The sequence below is a fragment of the Lacerta agilis genome, chromosome 11 (genome assembly GCF_009819535.1).
Source record: "Lacerta agilis isolate rLacAgi1 chromosome 11, rLacAgi1.pri, whole genome shotgun sequence".
NCBI lineage: Eukaryota > Metazoa > Chordata > Lepidosauria > Squamata > Lacertidae > Lacerta > Lacerta agilis.
In genome coordinates this window covers 28,988,423-29,011,304 of record NC_046322.1, presented here as the reverse complement: position 1 = coordinate 29,011,304, position 22,882 = coordinate 28,988,423, and the positions used below count along the sequence as shown (strand labels likewise).

The following is a 22,882-nucleotide window of genomic DNA, read 5'->3' as shown; positions in this document are numbered from 1 at the left end:
TAACAAAAAAGAAGAGCCCGGCATGTTGGGGAGAATTGCGTTTTTAAAAGCTAACTATGAACAATATTTGGGGGCGTTGAGGGAGAAACAGCAGCGTAACCGAACGTGAATAAATCACAGAACTATTTAGAAAACACACACACACACACCCGCATTCATACAAGTGGAGAGAAGCCCTGTTGGTTCAGAGGCGCCGTGTGTGGCATTCGTAAAATGCTTGCCTGCCTACAGAAGGGCTTCATTACTTTCCCAATAGATAACATTTGGTAAAGTCCACCCCCAGATTAAAACGCTACATAATGGCATCGTAAACGAAGTCGTGGCTTTTTGTGTGGTCTTTGTGGGGGGTGGGGAATTGAAACATTAGCCTTTGCCTTAGACCAGCCATTCCCTCCCAATTCAGCCCCAAGTAATTCGCCTTCTCTCCGGCCCACGGGGGATCTGATGAAGGGCCGGTGGGCGGCGAGAGGAAGGCGGGTGAATGAATCCGCACTATGTACTTCGGGGAGAAAAGAGGAGGAGGAAGGTGGGCTGCGAGGGCGCTTTGACACCGTCTCACCAGCTTGCTTTTTTTCCGGCCAAAGCCTCTCCACCCGGCTTGATCTCTTTCGCTGCGCCTTCAAAGCGAAAAGGGGACCCCGGGGTTCATTTGCATGCCAGTGGGGAGCCCCTGTTCAAACGAGGTTGCTCGGAGTCCCATCAAAGGCTACTCGGCCTTTGTTGCAGCAGCACCTGCTTGGGCAAACAGAGCCAGCCAGCCAGCCAGCCAGCAGCAGCAGCCACAGCCTAGCTAGGCCCTTCTTGCTGGCTAAACTACCCACCCAGGGCCGACAGCCAGTAAAGCAAGGCAAAAGAGAATGGTGCTGAGAAGCCGAGCCCCCCACCCCCACCCCCGGAGAAAGCCCAGACATAACAAACACGACAATGTTGCGTAGTCGGCCAGTTTGGAACCAGACTAAACACTCGCCTGCCCTCGTTTCCCCCATATTAGCGATTGCAAAGCAATGTTTCCAACTCCGAGCTGCTGTCAGGTGGAGGCCGCTGTCCAGATTGCACAGCCAATCGCTGATATCAGAAATGCAAGCGAGCGAATGGGTGGGTGGGGGTGGGGGAAAGCTCCCTCGCAACAAACCTTGGAACATGATTTGCCTCTTAAGGAACCCCAGGGGGAAATGGCAGGCACGCACACCCCGAGCATCACTATGAAGTCTCACGCCCTGAACCCAGGAGCGTTTTCCTCCCTCCTCCGCCTCACCAGGGGCAAACTAGGCTTTATTTCACCCGGGTCAAGGACCCAGTTTGGCACAACCCCCCACGTGCATTTGCGTACACACACATACAGAGGGGAGGGGGGAGGTTGGGAGCCTCAATAGCTAGTCCTCCGTAGCAATGGCTCTGGCCTCACTGTTTTGCTGTTCCTGTTGTTGGTAAACAAAAAGATTGGGGGGGGGGGAAATCACAAGATAACGAACTGGCTTGTGGAAGCCTTTTTCAGGTTTGTGTGTAGGTGTGTGGAATCAGATTATTGCGGTATTCTGGCGCTTTAGGAAATAATAATATTTACCCAAAGAAAGAGATGCCGGGGCTTTTCAACAGAGCATCCTAAACACGAGTTACCCATGACTTTGGGGGGCGGGGCGGGGGAATCGCATTGATTTCAGTTGGGGACATCCTTGCAGAGAAGCGACTTAAGACCGGAAACTTATTTAGAAGCAAGTGTCAAGGGAGAGGACGGCATGTTTTTACTTCCAAGTCAACATGTGCCGGAGCGAGGTACTGTACTGAATTTTCAGAAATTTCACTATCACCTTCTAACTCTGAATCCTCCCGGTGAGTCGTTACAAATGAGGGACCCAGATCTGAAGTTTTGCTGTACAGCTCCTTCAGGAGGGTGGTGGAAGTCAGCTGCGTTGAAGTCTGCGCAATTTCACTTCCAGGCAGAAGGGTCCGCTTCCTGTTTTCGCTGGCTGAGCACCTGCCACTTCCGGTATGCCACCACGTTTTTACAGAGATGATATGGAAAGCTTCGTTGAAAATCTGTGACTGCTGCAAGATTCCAGGCCCTGCGACCTTACCTAGCTGGGACTACGTCTCAGTGGGTTCAGCGGGATTTACTTCAAAGTAGACATGCACAGGATTGGTAATGTATTTCTCCTAGCACACGCCTTGCCCAAGTGCCCTTTGCATTCTCCATTCGTTACAATAACCTCACGAGGTGAAAAAGAACTTAAATCGCACCACCACCTATTTATGCACTTAAAAAAGAAATAAAAGTAGACCGTAAACATTCTTAAAACGACTTCATAAATCACCTATAATGATGTGCAATACTTTCCCAAGTTTTTTTTTTTTCCTGCAAGGAAATTAGCTGGATAATGTTGTTTATTTGCTTTCCTGAAAGGAGCACGATATGCTGATCTTGAACACGCCTCAAAAACTCACCGACTTTTAGCACATTTTTTTAAAAGTTGGATTTTGACAATTACTGCATTAATTCAAAATAAATATTCCAACTCTGCGCTCCTAGAAGTTTATCCTGTCTTACAATCTTGTAAAATAATAATAATAATAATAATAATAATAATAATAATAATAATAATAATAATAAATGCATTCGCAAAACCCTTAAAGGGAAGTACTCGCTTCACCTCAATAAAGTAGTCCTCTCCAGGTTTGGGAAAAGTAGTGTCAGAATCCCAAAAATACTTGCGGGGGGCTATTCTTATTTGCAATGGAACTAAAATGTAGAACCTGAGTATGGAAACCGATCATTATGAATACTGATTTTTATATATAACGTTTTAATTGTTCAGCATTTTCATAAACGACAAACCGCCTCATACTTGTCTACCAGTCTTTCAAATATTTAAAAGCAAAATGTGCGATACTTATTGTCACCCTAAACTTTAGCAGAACTTCTTTTCTTTTTAATGCAATACTTTAATGATGCCCACATAGCGCGGTGACTGCAGTTCTAGTGTGATTACCTTGCAAGGTGGGCACTTATTTGCGACACCTCATAAAAACCTAAAAACCACAACCAATAACCCCCCCCCCCATTATCTGTTGTATAACCCTGGAAGGGGGGGAACCCATAGCAATTGTGATGCGGTTGCAATGTAAAATACACTTTAGAAGTTCTTAAAAGAATCTACATTTATTTGATTCAAATACAAAAAGGTGTATTTATAGAAGATTATAGCCTGCAGAAGGCTGAAATTATCCATCACCAAAACAGTTGCTTTGTTTTCTTTGGTTAGTCATTGCTCGGGTTTACCCATGTATTTTTAAAATTTATTTGTGAAGGCTTGAAAATCATATTATCACTGTTTGGTATACAATAGCAGTTCCTAAACCAGGTTCCATGAGTGAGTGAAGTTTAATACGGTCCAGAATTTAAGCCGATTGGCGTCATGTCTGACTAGAAAGCAAGTCCCCTTCATTCCAGCTGAACTTCCCCAGAGAGAATTTTCAAGATGGCCGCGATCCTGAGTACCTATTTAGAAGCCCAACTGAAAGCAGAGGAAAACTTTCTTTCTACTAAACCCGCATGTTTAGGGTACCAGTCCCACTGAGCAACATGGGGTCCCACATTAAATGAAAGGGTGGGTTTTTTAAAAAGTAAAAGGGGCGCCCCCCCAGTATTGCTAGACTGTGGAGGATTATTCTGAGTTAATTATTTGGTGGAACAACATTTTGCACTCTTTCTTTTCAACCACAGTTTATTAAACTACCCTGGATTTTTTTTCGCATTAATTAATTAATTAATCGCATTCCCAGGATCATAATTATAGGTTAGAAGTTCATAGGGCAAAGCACTAAATAGGTGAAGGTCTAAAGCCAATTTTGGAATTAATTTTGTTGAAAATTAATTGCTTTATTTTCAAAAATGTGTAAAAAAAAGTGTTTTTTTGTTTTTGTTTTACAATTAGAATGGTACAATAATACTTGGCAGTAATTTTAACAATATTCCTGGTAAAGAATATGCACAAAGTATAAAAGAAAAGAAAAGCTCCACAAGCCTATTAATGATACAAAAACAAACACAGGTTAAAATAAGAATTGATAATCTCGACTTTCTTCTGTGTAAACATGTTAATTTTTTTCATATATAAAAGTACATAAGACAAGTGAACTACAATGAAAGAAGATGGGTAAAGCTTCTTTTTGTCGTCGTCCCCTTACTCCTATTCGACGCGTCGTCATTTTATCACAACAACACTATTCATCGTTATTTTGTGGAGGGGGGGGGATTGTTGTAGTTTAGCTGTTATTTAATTTAATCCTTGGACCCGGGAATCTCTGCCTTGGAATGATTTATTTAGAATGCGTGTGTTTCTTAAAGGAAAGAATTAAGGGCCACTTCTTTGCCATTTAATCTTTCTGCCTATGCAGCATATCGAAATGGCTTTGCATAAATAGGAGATACTGAAGAGGACCGAGCCAGGTGGGCCGAAAGACAGACAAACAAACAAACAAACAAACAAAATGTGGCCTAGGGAAAATAAAAAATACAAACAAAAAGTTTCTTTGCCTTCTTTAGCGGGAAAAAAAGCAAAAACAGCCCCAGAGGGTCTTACCTTCGGCAAGACAGTTTTTTTTGTGTGTTTTGTTTTTAACAATTGGAAATCCTAGCAGTAAAGTTCTCGACATTGGCCAAGGCTGCCCCTTGGTGCAGAGTCCCCAGCGAGGCGGCGGCGGAAGAGGATGGAGGCGGCGGCGGCGGCGAGGCGAGCGCAGGCGACGAGGCCATCAGGGACCTGGCGAGGACCGGCAGGACGGCCGACTGGGAGGCGCAGCTGCTGGCGGCCAGGGGACTCAAGCCGCCGCCGCCGCCGATGATGCTCTCGATGGAGAAAGGCGACCTGGCCAGCGCAGAGCTGCTCTTGGCGGCCGCCGCGTGCAAGGAGGCCGCGAGAGACGGGCTGAGCTGCGCCGGGTAGCCGAAGCTGGTAGTCCTGGCCAGGTCGGCCGTAGGAGACGCAGCAGCAGGAGGCAGCAGCGCGGGGGGCAGCACGGGCCCGGCGGCGGCGGCGGGAGGAGGCGGCTGCGGCCGCGCCTGGGGCTGGAAGGCGAAGAGAGCCGAGGGAGGCGGGTAAGGCGGCAGCTGCAGGCCGTAGGCGCAGCTATAGGGCCCGTAAGCGAAGGGGGGAGGCGGCGGAGGCGCGGGCGGCGGGTGCTGCTGCTGCTGCTGCCGCGGCGGAGGAGGAAGCGCCTGGTTCGGATGCTGCTGCGCCGCTTGGAGGAAGGCGGCGGCGGCGGCTGCTGCGGGCTCGAGCCCCCTGAGGAGCAGGTCGGGCGGCTGCAGCGGCTGCCTCTTGAAGCGCTTCCTGCGGCGCAGGAAGGAGCCGTTGTCGAACATGTCGGCCGACTCCGGGTCCAGCGTCCAGTAGTTGCCCTTGCCCGGGTTGCCCGGCTCGCGCGGGATCTTGACGAAGCAGTCGTTGAGCGACAGGTTGTGTCGGATGGAGTTCTGCCACGCGGGGAACTTCTCGCGGTAGTAGGGGAAGCGGGCGCTGATGAACTCGCAGATCTCGCTCAGCGTCAGGCGCTTCTTGGCGCTCTGCAGGATGGCCATGGTGATGAGGGCGATGTACGAGTAAGGCGGCTTCACCAGGCTGTTCTTGGCGCCCGCGGAGACGCCGACGCCCCCTGAGGCGCCTCGGAAAGAGCCCTGAGGGGAAGAAGAGGAGGAGGAGGAAGAAGAAGACGACGACGACAACGACGAGGAGGGCGACCCGGAGCCGGGGGACTCTCCTCCTGTCCCGCGCGCCCCGGGCGCCTCAGGCAGCGAGGCGGCCTCTTCGTCCTCGTCTTCCTCCTCCTCCTCGTAAGGCCGGCGGCGGAGGGGCTCGTCGTCGTCCTCGTCGTCGTCCTCGTCGTCTCCCTCCTCCTCGTCGTCGTCCCCCTCGCCCACCACGTCGATGTCTGTCTCCTCAGCCAAGGCAGACGCAGCCTCGGACATCTCCGCGCTCAGAGTCATGGCGGGGCGCAGGCGGGCATGAGAGGAGGGGGCTGCCTGGCACAAGGCTGGCGGCGGGGCGGCGAGGGGAGGGCGCCCCGGCTGCTGGGCTCACACGCTTCGCCCCCCGCCGGCCCGCCCGCGCTCCCGCCTTCACGCCACGGTCGGGGCGCCGCCGGAGAGACAGCGGCGCAAGCGAGGCCGGCGACGAGCCGCTCCAGCTGGGCACCTCCTCCTCGGGGCTTCCCTCTTCCTCGTCGTCCTCCTGAGGAGAAGTCGCTTGCTTGCTGCTGCCGCCGCCGCCGCCTCCGCCTCCGCCGCTTCCCTCAGACATGAATGGATCCAGGGTGGGAAAGGGAGAGCGACTACTATTGGGGAGGGAGAGCGGCGGGCGAGGCGGGCGGGGACGGGGTGGGGGCAAGAGGAGGAGGAGCGGGCGGCGCCCGCGAAGTCTTGAGCAAAATCTTGGCAGCGCCCGGGCTGAGGCCGAAAGGGGGCGGCCTTTCCTTCCGCCCGCCCGCCCAGGAGGGGGCCGTCACGTGGTTGGAAACGTCAGAGCCGCCGCTGCGAAAACATTCCTGGAAGAATAAAGAAAAGAGGCGTGCGGCGGGGGGTGGGGGTGGAGAGAGATAGAGAGACTCGGAATTGCGGGCGGGAGAGGAGAGCAAATAAATAAACAAGCGCCCATCTCGCGCCTTGAATAGCCCCATTGTTGAGCTTTAGGGTGGCCGAGGGAGCCGGGAGAGGCAGCCCTTCCATCTCCAGCGGGCTACTGCTTCCCAGTCAGCCTTGATCCCCTGCTTCACGACCCACCCAGCTCCACCTCGACGGACCTTTCTGGCTTGGAAAGGGGGGAGGGTCAAATAAAAGTCTCCTTTGGAACACCAGGACCCCCCCCCCCCCCACCGACACTATCCGATCATCCTCCCGAGAGAAAGAGAAAACGCTCGATCTGACCTAGGTGAGAGAGGTCTCCAGGCTCGCCCCACGTAACGGAGCCGGCGAGAAGAAGGAAGGCAGGAGGCGGCCCCGTGGAGGTGCTCGTCGTCCCACCGCCGGACAGGGGACAAGCTGGTTTCCTGGTCGTGGGAAACTGAATGCCTGTCCTCCTCCTGCCGAGCTGAGTTTAGGGAACCAGGGGACTGTCGTCCGCGTCTCCAGTGCGCTGGGGTTGGCCAAGCCTCGTCGCGTCAAGGGCTCCAGCTACACGCTTGCTGTCGAGGAAAAGGAGGAAGGCGCACGCAAACACACCAGGGGGAAAAGGTTTTAGGTCTGGCAACAAATCGCCGCGGAACTGATTCCTGGGGGGACCACAGCATCCATTTGAAAGGTTGCGCCCAGTCCCCTTAAGTGATCTTGGTAGAAGTGTGCAAATAATTCCTGTGAAATTCGGCAAGAACTTTTCCAAGCTGGGTCCTCCGCGATTCTGCTGGGACTTCTCCTGCGCAAGCAACGCTTCCCATTCATTTCAAGGAGGGGGCGTGCGCGGGAGAGCTTCCCGAGGGCTTGTTGTTCCGAAAGAAACCGCTCTTAAAGAATAACAAATTATTTCCCCGCACAAACAGATGACGGGGATTCGAATCTAGAAATGTTCCAATTGAAAAAAAGAAAATTAAACGGAGAATGTGGGAGATTAGCAGGATCCTATTTATGTGAAGCACATGAAAGTATTTGGTTTACACACAAACAAACACACATATTTTATTTTACACCAAAGTGAAAGCAAAACAACGCAATAGAAGGATTTCAAAATAGGAGATCGACACTCTGATCCTAAATGAATTCCCTCAGAAATTCCAATGGAATTAAAGAGTCCGTCAGAACAGGTTTGGGAGAGCGGAGAGCGGCCGGCTGATAGTGTCATTCCTTTGAGGGAAGGCAAGATAAGCTGGCTTCATTTGTTTCTGCGATTTTTTCCTGCCGGGTGAAGCAACCTGATCGTCACCGGTATCCTAAAGTTCAAGTCCTAGAACAAACCCCTCGGAAAATCTTATTTATTTCCTTGCACCTTTTACTTCCGATCAGACGGGCTTCAGAATCATAGTTGCCTCACTGTTTTTAACACTGCGGTTCATTAAGGGTGATTTAAAATATGGTTTGTTTGGGGGGATTTAATGAATAATTTATCACACGATATATATATATATATATATATATATATATATATATATATATATATATATATATATATATAATGGCCACACGGGATTATTCAGGTTTTCTCAAAAAATAACTAACATATGTAACACGTTTCTTTTATACACTGAATACAATACTACCCGCACAGCACAACCATTTGCCATTTTTTGCGGGGTGTGTGTGTGATAGTTTCGCATATAAAGAGTTTCTCCTGAATAAAATATGATAGGAAACTTTACCACATATTCCTACCGCCCCTTATCGTATGACCAAAGGTTCCTGAAGTGAAATGCTGCCCTCCGACCGGGAAGCCTAACTACTTTCTGTAGAAAGAAGATGCACTGAAGCTATTTAGCAAATGAGTGAAAAGACAGAAGTCCCGCTCTTTCGTAAAAGTGCTCCAGGCGGTTTACAACACCATAATTTGGAACCATCTATTCCCCACTCCCCAAAGTAATGGGCCTAGAAACATGGGACGTTCATGTCCCACTGATTTCACTGCAAATTACGCCTGTAGCCTGGCCTTAAGATCAGCCAGAACCCAGGCTGTCAAAATACAGTTAAGAATTAACAGATGTCACGAAAGTCGGTGGCGAAAGTCCCACATATCTTAACGGAGCGAGGCTTTAACACCAGGTCTTTCTACTCAGGCTTGTTTGCCAACTAGTTTTATCACCAAATATTTTAGAATAAAACATCTACTCTCACAAGGAGGAGGGCATGGAGAAACGAATTTATAGATATTTAGGATGGTGAATAAGAAAGCAAGACGTTTATTTCCCTCTTTTACAGCTTTTAAAAAAGAAATATACCAGGCTGAAAAGTCTTCTACAGTGGTGGTGGTGGTGGTGATGATGATGATTTCACTTTCCCGAATGTTTGAGTGTTTAGGTTGGAATTAGGTGACCTGCGAGAAGGCAGACTTAGAAGCATTTAGTTGGAAATGTCTGGTATTATGGGGTGCTAAGTAATTGCAGAAGGAGACCATACCAAAGTCTTTAAATGCAACTGAAGAATGTATCTAAATTGGGATGGAAGCGGGTGCGTAAGTTGGTAGTAAGTTGCATTGCAATCAATAGGGCTTACACCCAAGCAAGCAAGCGGGTATCGGCTTTGCCGCCTGAGAGTGAAGCCTGAACTTATTCTCATTCACATCGCTGAGACTCGAAAAGGTTCAACTTCAGCTGGAAGTGGAAGATGTCTAAGAGAGCGAGGCGGGCGTAAGTCGCATCATCATAGACAGGGCACGAACATCACCAATTTCAGCAAAACACCCCTCCAAGTAAGCGTGCTTAGGATCGCAGCCTAAATACCAAAAAGAAGAGCCAATATTAAAATGTTGAGCTATCAGGTGAAACCCACCAACCGCACCCATCGTGTGCAGCGAGACAATGGCCCCCAGTCAGTGGCCCCTCAATCAGACACAAAAATTCAGCCCATTTCCTTTGGAAAGCTGCCTGCTGGAGATCTTAGGTCAAGCCTGATCTCACCCCGGGTCGCATTTCTGGGGAGGAGAAGGTTGTGTTGCTTTAGCGAAGCTCTCGAGCTCTTAAATGCGGCTGGGGAGCCGCTTTTGCCAACCTGGCGCCCGCCAGGATCTTTGGATTACAACACCATCAGCGGCTGGGGATAATGGGAGTTGCAGTCCAAAACATCCGGAGAGCGCCACGTTGGCGAAGGCTGTTTAGGAGCTCCCTGTTGTAGCTCATCGATCACATCTCTCACCCTTCCTCCAAAACCTCGGAGGGGGAGGCGCAGCAAGCACCCAAAGCCACCCAGGAGATAGGCGAGTAGAGGTGGATGCGGGAGTGTGGAGAGACGGGCAAAGCCCCGGGCTCTGCCAGCTCTCCAGAAACTCCCAGCGCAAGGAAGGGAGCAGCGCCGTCACGGCCTCTGGGCTAAATCTTTGCTTGCTTCAGACGGTACCTGGCAAGTGATCTTGCATCCTCCCTCTAGTGGTTGTCTTGTGCAATTACCCTCCTTCCCTCCTCGCGCAGCAAATCTCCTTCCCTTATTTTCTCTGGAGGTCCTAGCAAGTGAAGAGCGCCATCTAGAGGCCACGGGCCCGCGGGGATCGACGGGCTGCTCCGTGGAACTGACCGGTGTCACCTAGGGCGGATGCGAGTCAAACATTAAAGAGCATTGCCATTAGGCGTCCTCACGGCAGATTGCTTTAGACGCCTGTTGAAAACCGCTTTGCTTCTGTCAGCCTATCCAGACGCACGATGGGAGTTAGTCCGGGAGTGTAACCCGAGAGTTTGCAAAGCATATAGAGTGGTGTGGTGTTTAGAGCAGTGTTTTTCAACCTTTTTTGGGCAAAGGCACACTTGTTTCATGAAAAAAATCACGAGGCACACCACCATTAGAAAATGTTAAAAAAAATTAACTCTGTGCCTATATTGACTATATATAAAGTAATTCTCTTGAATAGGAATCAAATAAACACAAAGAAAGTATTTTATAATTACTTTATTATGAAATAGTAAGTAAACAGAAATATGAAAAATTATAAAATACTTTATTCAGTGTGCAACCAGGGCCTGTTTGGCTGAACACAAAGCTGATATTCTGGCTGGAATTTTCCCCACGGCACACCAGGCAACATCTCGCGGCACACTAGTGTGCCGCGGAACAGTGGTTGAAAAACACTGGTTTAGAGCGTTGAAATAGGAGATGGTCAATTCTGCCCTCAGCCAAACAAAGTTTTCAGGTCATAAGATAAAGATAGTCCAAGTACTGTAGTTTTAATTGCTTTGTAGGATTAGGGTCAAAGTTTAGAGCGTTGGAATAGGAGATGGTCAATTCTGCCCTCAGCCAAACACTGTATTCATGTATAAACCAGGGGCGAGACGAGGCTTTATTTCACGTGGGTCAAAGACTCAGTTTGGCACCCTCCCACACGCAGGGATAGCCTCTGGAGGCTTCACCCAGGGCAAAAAACCTGGCTAGCCCCCCAAACTACCTTACAAGGTTGTTGTGAGGATAAAATATATGCGGCTTTTTGTGTGTGTGGGAGAAGTCATTGGCAGAAGAATGAAAACTCCTCCTGCAACATGGTGATGAAACATTTGGACAACTGAGTCCTTGTCTCTTCTTGCTTTTGACTTGCTTCCTATTCCTTCATCTTTGGTATGTGAGCTACATATTTTCTTATTAATAGAGATGCAGAAACAAAGTCGGTCATTCCAGTTTTCACAAAGTTTACAAGCAATTATTTCACAGGAGGAAGAGTTATCGAAGCAGAAAAGTTAACTTCTCTAATTTCTAACCTACTGCATATAAAAATGATACAAACTGATGAAAAACAGTATAGCGTATTGGGGTTTACTGCTTCCGCAATACTTCATTAAATGTGTTCCAACCCTGTTTTCTTCTCGAGTGTGTTAGGTTTGCCATGAGTGTAGTAGTCCCATAAATATCCAACCAGTCCTTCATAGTATGCTGACTCCATTCTTTTTGCATAAAGTATTGCTGTCCACACCCTAATCTCCTAGCAGCAAGAGACTCCAAGGGTTCCAGGGTTTGGAGAGCCAGGGTGGTGTAGTGGTCAAGAGCGGTAGACTCATAATCTGGTGAACCTGGTTCGGATATCCGCTCCTCCAAATGCAGCTGCTGGGTGACCTTGGGCTAGTCACACTTCTTTGAAGTCTCTCAGCCCCACTCACCTCACAGAGTGTTTGTTGTGGGGGAGGAAGGGATAGGAGAATGTTAGTCGCTTTCAGACTCCTTCGGGTAGTGATAAAGCAGGATATCAAATCCAATCTCCTCTTCTTCTTGGTTTCCTTGAATAGAAGGTCAATAGAGACTGTGGTGTCTTAAGGATAAATGGTTTTATTTACACGTATATACAACCTGAACATAGGGTGGAGGGGCCCCAGCTGATCTTGCTTTCCTATTAAGTTTCCAGGGAAGCCCCAACCACAGCCAACCCCAACCACGAACACATGTACAAACTGACACACAACCAAGTTACAAGAACATGTAAAATTTCAAGCACTTAATGCACCTCACCCCATGGATCTACTCGTGAATAGACATGCACAGATTTATGTTGTGAGGCTATTTTATGCAGTCCCTGATGGTCCTACCAAGTTTTACTCACGGTGTGGGAAGATGCTCATAGTAAGGAAAAGAAAACAAAGTTTTCAGGTCATAAGATAAAGATAGTCCAAGTAGTTTTAATTGCTTTGTAGGATTAGGGTCAAAGTTCCAGCAATGCTGCTCAGATACGCCTAGGAAACCCAAAAGAGGAATAGGATGGAGATATGCACTCCCTTGTTTGCCATCAACATCTGGTAATTAAAGGTGCATTTGATTATCTGTATGCAACATTAATACAGAGATGATTCATGTTTGACGCTTGTGTCTGGAAGTCATTCCAAGTCTGAGTGCATTTCACTGAAAGTACTATTTATTTTCCACAGAAATTAGCTTGCAAATAAGCATTTCAGAAACACTTGGTAGATATTGTTACTTGCATCTTATGTTTATATAAGGAAAACAGAAACTCACAAAGGAACTGAGAACTGTTGTACCAGTGTTGGATTGCATCTCATTAGTACTGTACTTTTTGCATCTGGTGATTCTGGCTAATGTTCTTTGTGAGTTTGTAACTCAGCCACATTCCTGTACCCTCGAGAGCTGTCATCAGCATGCACAAGAAAGGGGTGGCAGATCCTGGTATGATCTAGTAGACTGCACTTCTTCTGGATGTAATGCTGGGGTGCCGGGTGTTACTGCCTCCCCAAACTCTCCCTGCAAGCAAAAAAAGTGAGAGTATCAGGGAAGAAGGTTCAGCTTGCTTATTGCTGTGCTTGTTTTCTTCTTGCAGGGAGCTTTTTCCATAGGGAAATATTTAAAAAGTTATTTTAGTTGTTTTTTGTGGCTATTGTTATTTTTGTTGTGATTTTTGTATTTTGTATTTTTGTTAATTTTTGTTATAGTGTGTAGTGTAAGTTTTTATGTATGTGTTATCTTGTTGGAAAATATAATAAATTTTATTTTAAAAAAACAAAAACGCCTGTGCAAATGCCTTGTGCTTCCTGGAGGATAAACAAATGTATTAATTCTGGAGCATTCTGGACCGTGCTGTAGTAAAGGCATTAAACTGTATAGATATATAAAACAGAAAAGTAAACAGAAAGTCGTTATTTTGCTGGGCGGCGAGGCAATCCACGGCCAAGCTGAGCCGTCCCGCGACCAGGACCTTCGCTTCCCACGCCTTCCTTCCTTCCTTCTCGCTCCCGGGGGCCACGCGCCACACCGCCCTACTTGCCTGCCTACCTGCCCGCCTCCGGAAGGCGGGAGCAGAGAGCGCCAACTACGCTCGCGCACGCGCGCTAAAGCTCAGACTCCGCAGAATGCGCATCGAACGCTGGGGTTGTGAGCGCGTGAGCGCGTAAGGACGTATGGCTTTCGTCACGGCGCCGCCGCCGCCTCCTCCTGTTTTCCTTTCCGGCGGCCATCTTCGTCCCTTTCCGCGTGCGCACGTCAGGCTCTGCGCTTTCCCGGCCGCAGCCCTTCAGCTCCTCGCCCTGCCCAGGTCGGGGCGCTTCCTTCTGAGAAGGTACAAAGGAAGGGACACCCGAGGGAGGTGGGGAAAGGGAGATAGGCAGGCGTGGAGGCGGCCAAGGTGGGAGCAGCGGCCGCAGGTGCGCCTGGTAGAAGCCGCTTGAGGCCTTTGAGCCGGGAAGAAGCCGCGGGCTTCGGCGTGGAGGGAGCGGGCTCTGGGTGCTCCTGTCTTTCTCCAGGCCTCCGGGTGTGTGTGTGTGTTGGATCCCCTTTCGGTCTAGCTGCTCTTCTGGCTTGAAGGCCATTCCTTGCGATGGCGCAGGCTGCCTTCCTCACCTCAGAAAGTTCCTCACGGCCGGAGTCCGGCCGAGGGTGAGGCGAGGCCTCTCTTTCCTCGCTTGGGCCCAAGAGGGAGAGGAGGCTTTGAGGGCGCCGCCCGCCACGATAGCCGGGCTCATCGGGCCCTCTCCAGCCTCTTTCCTTGGGTGCCGCCCGCCTAATCGCCTCACGTCTGTTCTTCTTCCCTTAGATGAAAGAAACTATCATGAATCAAGAAAAACTAGCTAAGCTTCAAGCTCAAGTGCGCATCGGTGGGAAGGTAAGGTTGCCTCGTTTCATCTTCGCTGCGTCTCCAAAATTCGTGTTTCCTTTCAGCTTGGCTGCGGCTGCTGCATTTTACAGTACTTGTAGAGGCTATATATATATTGTCTAGCAACGCTGCATTTATGTTTTTACAGTTTTTTCTGTAGCCTGTATTTTGAAGAAGACAATTAGGATTTTGTTTGAAGGGGAAGAGGAGGTTATACCTGAACTAAGGTGTATGTAATATATTGTTGCACCCCACCCCAATCTCCTAGAGATTTCAGGGGTTCCAGGCACTTACTGAGGGTCTGTGTTTCCTTTTGGAACTGGGGCGCATAGCGGAGACTGTGGCATCTTTATGATATATGGTTTATTTACACATTATACAGACTGACCCTATGATGAAGAGGTTAACAGCATCAGCAACCCAAAGGAGTCATGTTTCTCCCATAACTGCAGCTTGGAGTTAAAAGAAGTCATCAGACATTGCTCTCTGACTCTCTCTCTAGCTAGCTGCTTTTTCCTGTAGGTCACATCTCTGCAAACTCTCAACTGAAGCTTTGCCCTTCTAACCATCTCTAAGTTGTTGGTGGGGCCCCACCCATTTGTTGTCTTGCACAGAGCCCCATTTCCTTTGTTCTCTTAATGTTCACTCAGGCACTCACCTCAACACAGGAAGCTAACCTGGCTTATATTTCAACACTTGCTGGATCTAGGGTTTAGAAAAGGATCTCACATACTCAGCTACTTCCCTCCACCCCAAATTCATAATGCTGTTGATGAAGTAATGTAGAGTAATGGTTAGCATGCAGGACTTGAGCCAGAGAAACGTGTATTAAATTTTTACACGGCTGTGAAGCTCACTGGATGCATCTGGGCCATTTACCATCCCTTAGCCCAAACTGTATTGAAGGATGCTTGTAAGGATAACAAAAAGAGATGGAAGAAGCTGTTTTCCCTAGGGAGGGTGATAATAAGAAATAACAAAATAACTATTGCTTAAATGCTTATTAGTTAGCTGACTTTAAACATAAACATTAGCTCTTCTAATGTACACTCTTCACAATATTGTTAATGCCTGAATGAACACAAAGAATATAACTGTGTTCAAATATTGATGTTGATAGCTTGGTAAAAGGCTGGCAGATGAAAATGCTTTTACTTATGGTGTAGGGTTGCCATAGGATTTTGTGTAACAGCAATATTTCCTATAATTTACAAGGCTGCAATATGAAACACATGGCTTGAGAGTGAACTCAGACTTAGCTTTTGAGGAAACATGCTTAGGATTCTGCTGTAAAGGTTTAAACTACCTAATGTGTTGTATACAGCCATCAGTTTTTTACCTAATACTTTTGTCAGCTTTTATTATGTACAACTTGCATCAGAAACCTGTCTTTAATCAAGGTGGAGCCAGTGGAATTTCAGGTCTGAACATAAGTGCTTTACTGCTGGAACCTATAATTTTCATTATGCTAACTACTTTAAGGTGTCTGTCAATGTAATTGAAGTAAAACAAGCTTGGCCTTTAAAATATAGTACAAGTAATTACTATTGTGAGGCTTAAAAATGCATCAACCTACAGATCTTGTTGGTTTTGTTCTATTTAAAATAATTTCTACTTTAATAGTGCTTGCACTAACATTAACATTTACAAAAAAATTATTAGCTATATAGCAAAGCCATGGTAGTTGAACTGCTAATAATTACTATTTTATTCTTAACAGTTAACCTATATTTGCTTAGCTAGTAAACAAGACAATCTGTTCTGGCAAATATTTATGGGCAGATATTTAGGCATCCATAAAGGGTAATTTTTCTAGTGATGATAATTTGTTGCCTCATATTTTGTTTGATCTTGATGGTAAAAAGGTAAATGGACCCCTGACCATTAGGTCCAGTCATGTCCGACTCTGGGGTTGCGGCGCTTATCTCGCATTACTGCCCGAGGGAGCCGGTGTACAGCTTCCGGGTCATGTGGCCAACATGACAAAGCCGCTTCTGGCAAACCAGAGCAGCACACGGAAACGCTGTTTACCTTCCTGCCGGAGCAGTACCTATTTATCTACTTGCACTTTGACGTGCTTTCGAACTGATAGGTGGGCAAGAGCTGGGACTCACCCTGTTACGGGGATTCAAACTGCCGACCTGATCAGCAAGGCCTAGGCTCTGTGGTTTAACCCACATTGCCACCCGCGTCCCATGATTTTGATGGTAGATTAGGCTAAAGTAGAATTCCTGAACCACTGATGTTAAAATAAAATAAAAATAATTGATTAATGGATTCGATTTGTACCTTTTTGGTTTTCCTTCTTTGTTCAGTTTACTTCACCTTTTTTTCTTTCCTCAAACTCCTCTGATTTCTGCAACATAACTTTACCTCAGATGTAACTTCTTGAAAATTTTCCTAAAAGTTCCTGAAATTGACTTGTGCTAACATTTGTCTCTTTATCTTCTAATTCTGGACTGTGGTATATGAGATTCATTCTAATGTTAAAAAACAGACAAACCTAGAGGGTGTGGCAACGGTTATGCTTAATTCTTCTTTTCTCTGGAGAATGTTTGTGTTCCCCCTCCAGCCAGACATCTGCTCTGATAAATTATTTAGATTAAAGTAAATGACCAAAATGAAAAAACAAAAACAAAACCCTAATCTTAATTTGGTGTTGCAGCAAAATCTGTAGAAACAAGTCAGTGCTATCCAAGAAATATTTTTTTTTAGGTATCTGCCTAGATATACTGGTGCTGCTCATTTGTGGGATGTTGCTTACTTGAGAAAATAGCAAGTGTCAATCTTGAGTGTTTGAAAGCTACTCTGCCTGCTTTCTGCAGGGAGGTTCTTTCTTGCCAGAGGCCACCAGACAAATATTTACTTGAGGCCTTGCTTTCATAGTTCCTGCGAACAGAAATTAGTTGGTTAGTGGTTACTCACTTCTCTTTAGTAACTGGTATGGTATCATTGCCTAGCTTCTGAAATAGACATTTTTACTAACTTACAGCCAGGGATAGAATAGAGTTGCATGCCATTTTGCTACTTGGAATTCATACATTTTGAGAGGACTTAACATTTAGTCTCCTTATTCATAGGGTACTGCCCGTAGAAAGAAGAAGGTGGTTCACAGAACAGCAACAGCAGATGACAAGAAGCTTCAGTTTTCATTAAAGAAACTTGGAGTAAATAATATCTCTGGTATTGAAGAGGTAACTACTTTTTTTGTTTTTATGGTGCTTTCATTAATTCTCTTTTCTGAGAAGTGCTGTTTTTAACTAATTTGAGAATATTATCACTGTAGTTTTCATTTTAAGGTTCATTGTGATTGCAAGTTTGCTTGCTCAAAAAAAATTGTGTTGTTTTGCAGGTAAACATGTTTACCAACCAGGGCACTGTCATCCACTTCAACAACCCTAAAGTTCAAGCATCTTTAGCAGCTAACACTTTCACAATCACAGGCCATGCTGAGACAAAGCAGCTGACTGAAATGCTGCCTAGCATCTTAAACCAGCTTGGTGCTGATAGTCTGACCAGTTTGAGGAGACTAGCAGAGGCTCTGCCCAAACAACGTGAGTAGAACTTGGAAGACTCACTCTGAGAATTAAAATTCTTGCACCAACATGGGGCTTGCAGTGTTTGCTTGCTTGCTTTATAATGTTCTTAATTTTATTTATATGTACTTGGAGTGTTTGGATGATGCTCAGACTTTGGCTTTGGGTGTCCACAGGAGTGACCTCTCTTAGAGAAGCCACTGAGACAATATCTGCCAATCTAATTTCATTTGATGTGTGTGTGCTGCTGTTGCTGGTGGCTGGGACAGCCAGTTGCTTTTCAGAAACAAGACATGATATCAAAGCTTCTTAGTCATAGTGCCATAGCCCTGAATTATACTAAGAAGGCTATTATTGTTGTAAAGAAGTGTTTCCCAAATTTGGGTCTTCAGCTGTTTTTGGACTACAACGCCCATCATCCCTAGCTAGCACGACCAGTGGTTAAGGATGATTGGAATTGTCATCCTAAACCAGCTGGAGACCCAAGTTTGGGAAATGCTGTTCTCACAGTTGCTATCTGAAGCTTCTGAAATAGAGAACCTGTTCAGATGTTGTCCTTTATATAACGTTCCCCAGAGGATTGTACCATGGAGAGAGAGTGGATCCCTCCTCAATTGAAAGGGTTTTATTTTCTAACATTAGACGAAATCCCACTTGCTTGGGGTGGTTAGGAAAAAACTGTTTTCTGACAATCCCATAGGGAAACACCTGAACAAGTACTGAGAAGCTTAACCATGGCTAAATTGGCTAATTAGTACCTATTTGTGCATGTAGCTGGGACAGGTCACATTTAAGCAAAATATATTTTCAGCTGTTATATTTAGAAACAAATGGTGCTTGGGGTACTCTTCATTTTGTCCTGCAAAGAATCTTAGATTGAAATGGCTATTCTTCAAATACATTTGATTTGTTACTTCCCCGAATATGAGGATGAGTTCAGAAGCTCCTCTCAAAGGGATGGATATGGGACTTAATGCCTTTTCTCGCTTGAAGGAACCTCTTCATGACTGAAGTTTGACTGCTTGTTTCTGTTTTGTCAGATAGCGTTTTGGGGTTCTCTGCTTTGGCTGTATTCTTGCAAAAAACATGCAGTTAAAGGCTGTGGACTACTGTGGAAGGGAGTGGTTGATGAGCACAGTATTCTAGAGTGGGTACTTAGGGATGAAGCACATGCAGTAGAAGCCAAGATAATTAGAAATAAGTCATGCTGAGTTCAATGGGACTTACTCCCAAGTAAGTGGGCACAGGGTTGTAATCAGTTACTGTGTTTTGCTGCAAATTTGGCTAGTTTTGGGAAAGCTTTACTTAGAAATGTCTCATTTGTGTCAATATGCTTGTGATTACAGCTGTGGATGGAAAAGCACCTCTTGCTACTGGTGAGGAAGATGATGATGAAGTTCCAGGTAAAAATAAGTCTTCATTTCTTTTCTTACAAAAGTAATGAGAGAGTGTGACGAATGAACAAGGTATTGAAGAGAAAGTTATGGCATTTAGGTAACAATAATAATGAAACAAAATACATATGTGCAGGAAGAATAGTCAGTTCTCTGGTTCATGCTTAAATCTAGTGCTCTAGTCTAGGTCTTGATGTGTTTGCTTCTGTGCTTATCTTAATGATTTGGGTAATTGACTTTGTAGTTTCTGGTACCACACTGCATTTCGAGAGCAGAGTTCTGGTCATGGAATGAGGTTTCCTTACTTTCTTTCTCATTGCAGTGTCTGAAAATCAGAGGGTTGGAACTCTTGGATGGTGCATAGGGGCTGTAGTTAGAAGAGGGAAATTGCTAAAATTGTATGAGTGGAAGTGCCTTTTCACTCACACGGGGCACATTTGACTTCTAGTCATTATGTTTGTTCCTGGGATATCTGATGACAGTGAGATACAATAGAAAAACTGAAATAGGCCTGCCTATGGGGCAATAACTTTTCCAGATGCTGGCTGTTCAAAAGCAGATCCCAAGTACCTATTTTGTCTTTTAGACCTGATATCTGTCAGGTTGAGGAGAAGAATGGGGAGAACATGGTGGTGGTTTACCTGCCAGAGTACATTTTGGCTAACTACAAAAGCACTGTTCCCTCATGCATAGAAAGGAGTGAGGATGAGTGTCTGTCTCATTCTTGTTGTTCTAGATCTGTCTCATTCTTGCTGTTCCTGTTGGTTCACATGAGTTGAGGTATAACTTCTGAAGTATGTAGGCTTCCAATGAGATTTTAGAGACCTGGAAAAATTGGGTTTAAATTGCATAGGGAGTCTACATGCATGGAAAGGATCCTTACTGCAGAATTTATTCCTATGGCTGATGGTGGGTGATTGGGTAGGGGTAGAGCTAGGATCTTCATCTTAGCTCTCCCTCATCATCTGATAAATTTAAAACACCTGAATAGAGCTTAAGTTTCACTTCTACTTCCTGGATTGCAGAAAATAACTGGAAAGTTACAGATGGGTATAGTTGGGTACTTGTCCAGTGGGCTTTAATGCTTAATGTTCTGTGGTAGATAACTTGTTTATATTTCAGCAAACTCTGGCTTTTAGGATGAAATACTTGGAAATGGCAGTGCTGATTCTTTGTGTGTTAAAAGCCTGACTGTTGTTAACTCTCCTTTTCAGATCTTGTGGAGAACTTTGATGAGGCATCAAAGAACGAAGCAAACTGAACTGCCACTTTGAGTAAAACTTGAACATTACATGGAGCTGCTATTTTATATTGTGACTTTTTATTTGTAACATTTTTGTACTGATCTTAAGAAGTCTAAGATCTCTAATTGGAAACTCCTTCAAATTGCAGCTCTCTTCAGTTATTGCTAGTGCACGGAGCATTTAATTATTCACGGCTGGGTTGAAAATACACAAAATTGAAAAGTATTACATAAAAATGCTAATAAAGACTAAATGTTTAGGCAAATACTTTTAGTAGTATTTTGTACATGGATAAGAATGTATTTATCGAAAGTTCTGATGTAAAATGGAACACCTTGACTTAAACCCAATCAGAATGTGTTATTAATTTACTGAATAACCATTATATTCCAAGTTCTTCTGTCTCCATTCCTGTTTTGCTTTGTATAATTTTCAGTGATGGATACGTATGCCAGCATATGTAGTACAAACAGAGCTCAAAAGTGAAGCATGTTTAATGTCAGAAGAAGGCAAATTAAGGAGAGTGGTCCTAATCTAGCCTAGATCAAATACAGGTCACTGGCAGAAACACAACCAGATTGTCAAAGGTAAAAGCATTAATAGTTCTGATTATAGGCTGTCAGATAGTAATCCATTAGTTATAGGCATGAAGACTGTCGTAGAATATTTAATTGAGACAGGACCCTACCTTTCTGATTTACTTTAGGAACTCTCTTGTTCATATGACAAGAGTTCCCTGTCTAACCTCTATAATCTGTCATCAGAAGTAACCATAATGTTCAGAGTGCACAAGACGCTCTGTCACAACAAAATAATTTGTTCAGGAGGTTGACTTCTACAATACAAACAAGCAGAGAACAATTGTGTAATCTTAGGAAACTTGTGTCACTTTAAAAAACGGGCAACATATTGTTAATTCTGTTAGTGGGAGCTGCATTGCTTTGAGTGTGGAAATAGTAAACTTTATTTGCAGTTTAATGCAAATGTAACTGCCACATTCAAATTATAGAAAAAATTACGTATTCCAGCCCCCCCCCCCTGTGTTTAAACAATAAAGGCAGCCCCTGAGTGTCAAGTTTGAGTTAAATGTTAGCAACAAGATAGTAGCTGGAAATGAAGGGTGGCTAATCTGACCTCTGATGCTGTTGGACTCCAGCTTTCATCAGCCTTGGCCAGTGTAGCCAGTGCTCAGGGATGATGGCAGTCTTGCTCCAGCACCATCTGGAGGACCACAGGGTAGCTTGCCCTGCTGTAAAGTGACTGCTCTTCTTGCAGCAGACGGCTTGTTAAAACAGAAATGGAGTTAGATTCATTGTGCTTTTTCTGCAAATTAGAACTGGAATCTGGTTTTGTGAGCCTCTGGAGAATACTCACTGCTCCTTATAGGAAAAAAAAACATTTAATAAGAACTTTTCTCTTGTGTCTGAACTGCAAATACATACAGTAGAAGCCGCTAGTGAGCACCTGCGCCATGCAAGTTAGGTTCCTGTACCTTAGAAATTGATCTTGATTTTTTTCAGCAGAACAAATAAGTTACTGTGGTCTAGTTAGCCAGATGGTGGCACTTGGACAAAAAACAACACCCTAGTGTTAAAACCCCCTTTATCAGATGGAGTACGGACATTTTGTTGTTTATTCAGCTCCCTTCATTTGAAAGCAATTTACACAAAAGGTGGTATCCAATTGTGTATACAGTAATAGGTAACAGAGCTTTTTTTGGGGGGGGGAAGTCAATTTTCTCTCTAGATCCCTAAATCTGCCTCAGTGGATCTCCTAACCTTGGCAACAGATCTAGGCCCAGATCTCTAGGTCCTGAGACCTCTGGGTATAGGGCGGTATATAAATTCAAAAAATAATGACTATGATGATAATAATATGGGGGGGTTTGTCAAAATTGCTTCACAACCCTGTTCTTATGTATTCCATCTCTCAATAGACTTGCACCATTAGATACCAGCCTATGATCCTATCTATATAAAGGAGACAAGAACAAGCCTAGCTATAATTGTCTTAAATAACAGTCATGCCACTTATAGGGATAAATTGAATGACTTGCACACACCAAAAGGATGAACGCATGAAGAATATCCCTTGGAATAGCAGTACATGTCAATTATCTTCAACAAGCAAGAGCACATTTAAATGTCAATGGAAAGGTGAAAATTGTATAACTGCCAGTTAAGTAATATTCTACAAAACCTACCCTGCTGATATTGGCCATGGTTATGCCCAGTATTAAGTGGTTAATTAGTCTGCCTGAGCTGTTTGCTGCTGTCTAGTTCTTCTCAAACCCAAACTCCTTGCTCCAGGAGAGAAACAAGCTGTTGCAGCAAAGCAGTGCTTGTAGTTTTATTTCCCTCCAAACAAGTCAAGAGTTGAAGCTAGGGGAAAAACAGCATGAACACTGATTATTCAGACATAAGCCTAAACTGCCCCAGGATTTGTTTTCTACTGGAATAAACGAACCCAGTGGGTGCTTCAGTTTCAAAGGAATCAGATGTGCATGT

At 45.3% G+C, this 22,882-nt stretch overlaps 2 protein-coding genes across 2 annotated transcripts; one reads left to right on the top strand and one right to left on the bottom strand.

The window, feature by feature from the left end:
• Positions 1–4,243: 4,243 nt before the first annotated feature.
• On the bottom strand, positions 4,244–6,038 carry FOXD1 (forkhead box D1). The gene has a single exon (XM_033164552.1). It carries the CDS (start codon positions 5,981–5,983, stop codon positions 4,616–4,618), a length of 1,368 nt encoding a protein of 455 aa, XP_033020443.1. The 5' UTR covers positions 5,984–6,038; the 3' UTR covers positions 4,244–4,615.
• Positions 6,039–13,514: 7,476 nt separating this feature from the next.
• On the top strand, positions 13,515–20,640 carry BTF3 (basic transcription factor 3). The gene is made up of 6 exons (XM_033163590.1): positions 13,515–13,667; positions 14,142–14,210; positions 17,282–17,395; positions 17,554–17,755; positions 19,084–19,140; positions 20,346–20,640. The coding sequence occupies exons 2-6, from the start codon at positions 14,142–14,144 to the stop codon at positions 20,390–20,392; spliced, it is 489 nt and encodes a 162-aa protein (XP_033019481.1). The 5' UTR covers positions 13,515–13,667; the 3' UTR covers positions 20,393–20,640.
• The last annotated feature ends 2,242 nt before the right edge of the window (positions 20,641–22,882 follow it).

Bases quoted from the DNA above. Each gene is read 5' to 3' on its own strand.
- BTF3 (XM_033163590.1), top strand. From the start codon at position 14,142: ATGAAAGAAACTATCATGAATCAAGAAAAACTAGCTAAGCTTCAAGCT. The intron at 17,756-19,083 runs GTGAGTAGAACT...TTGTGATTACAG, and splicing joins AGAGGCTCTGCCCAAACAAC to CTGTGGATGGAAAAGCACCT. The intron at 19,141-20,345 runs GTAAAAATAAGT...TCTCCTTTTCAG, and splicing joins AGATGATGATGAAGTTCCAG to ATCTTGTGGAGAACTTTGAT.
- FOXD1 (XM_033164552.1), bottom strand. From the start codon at position 5,983: ATGACTCTGAGCGCGGAGATGTCCGAGGCTGCGTCTGCCTTGGCTGAG.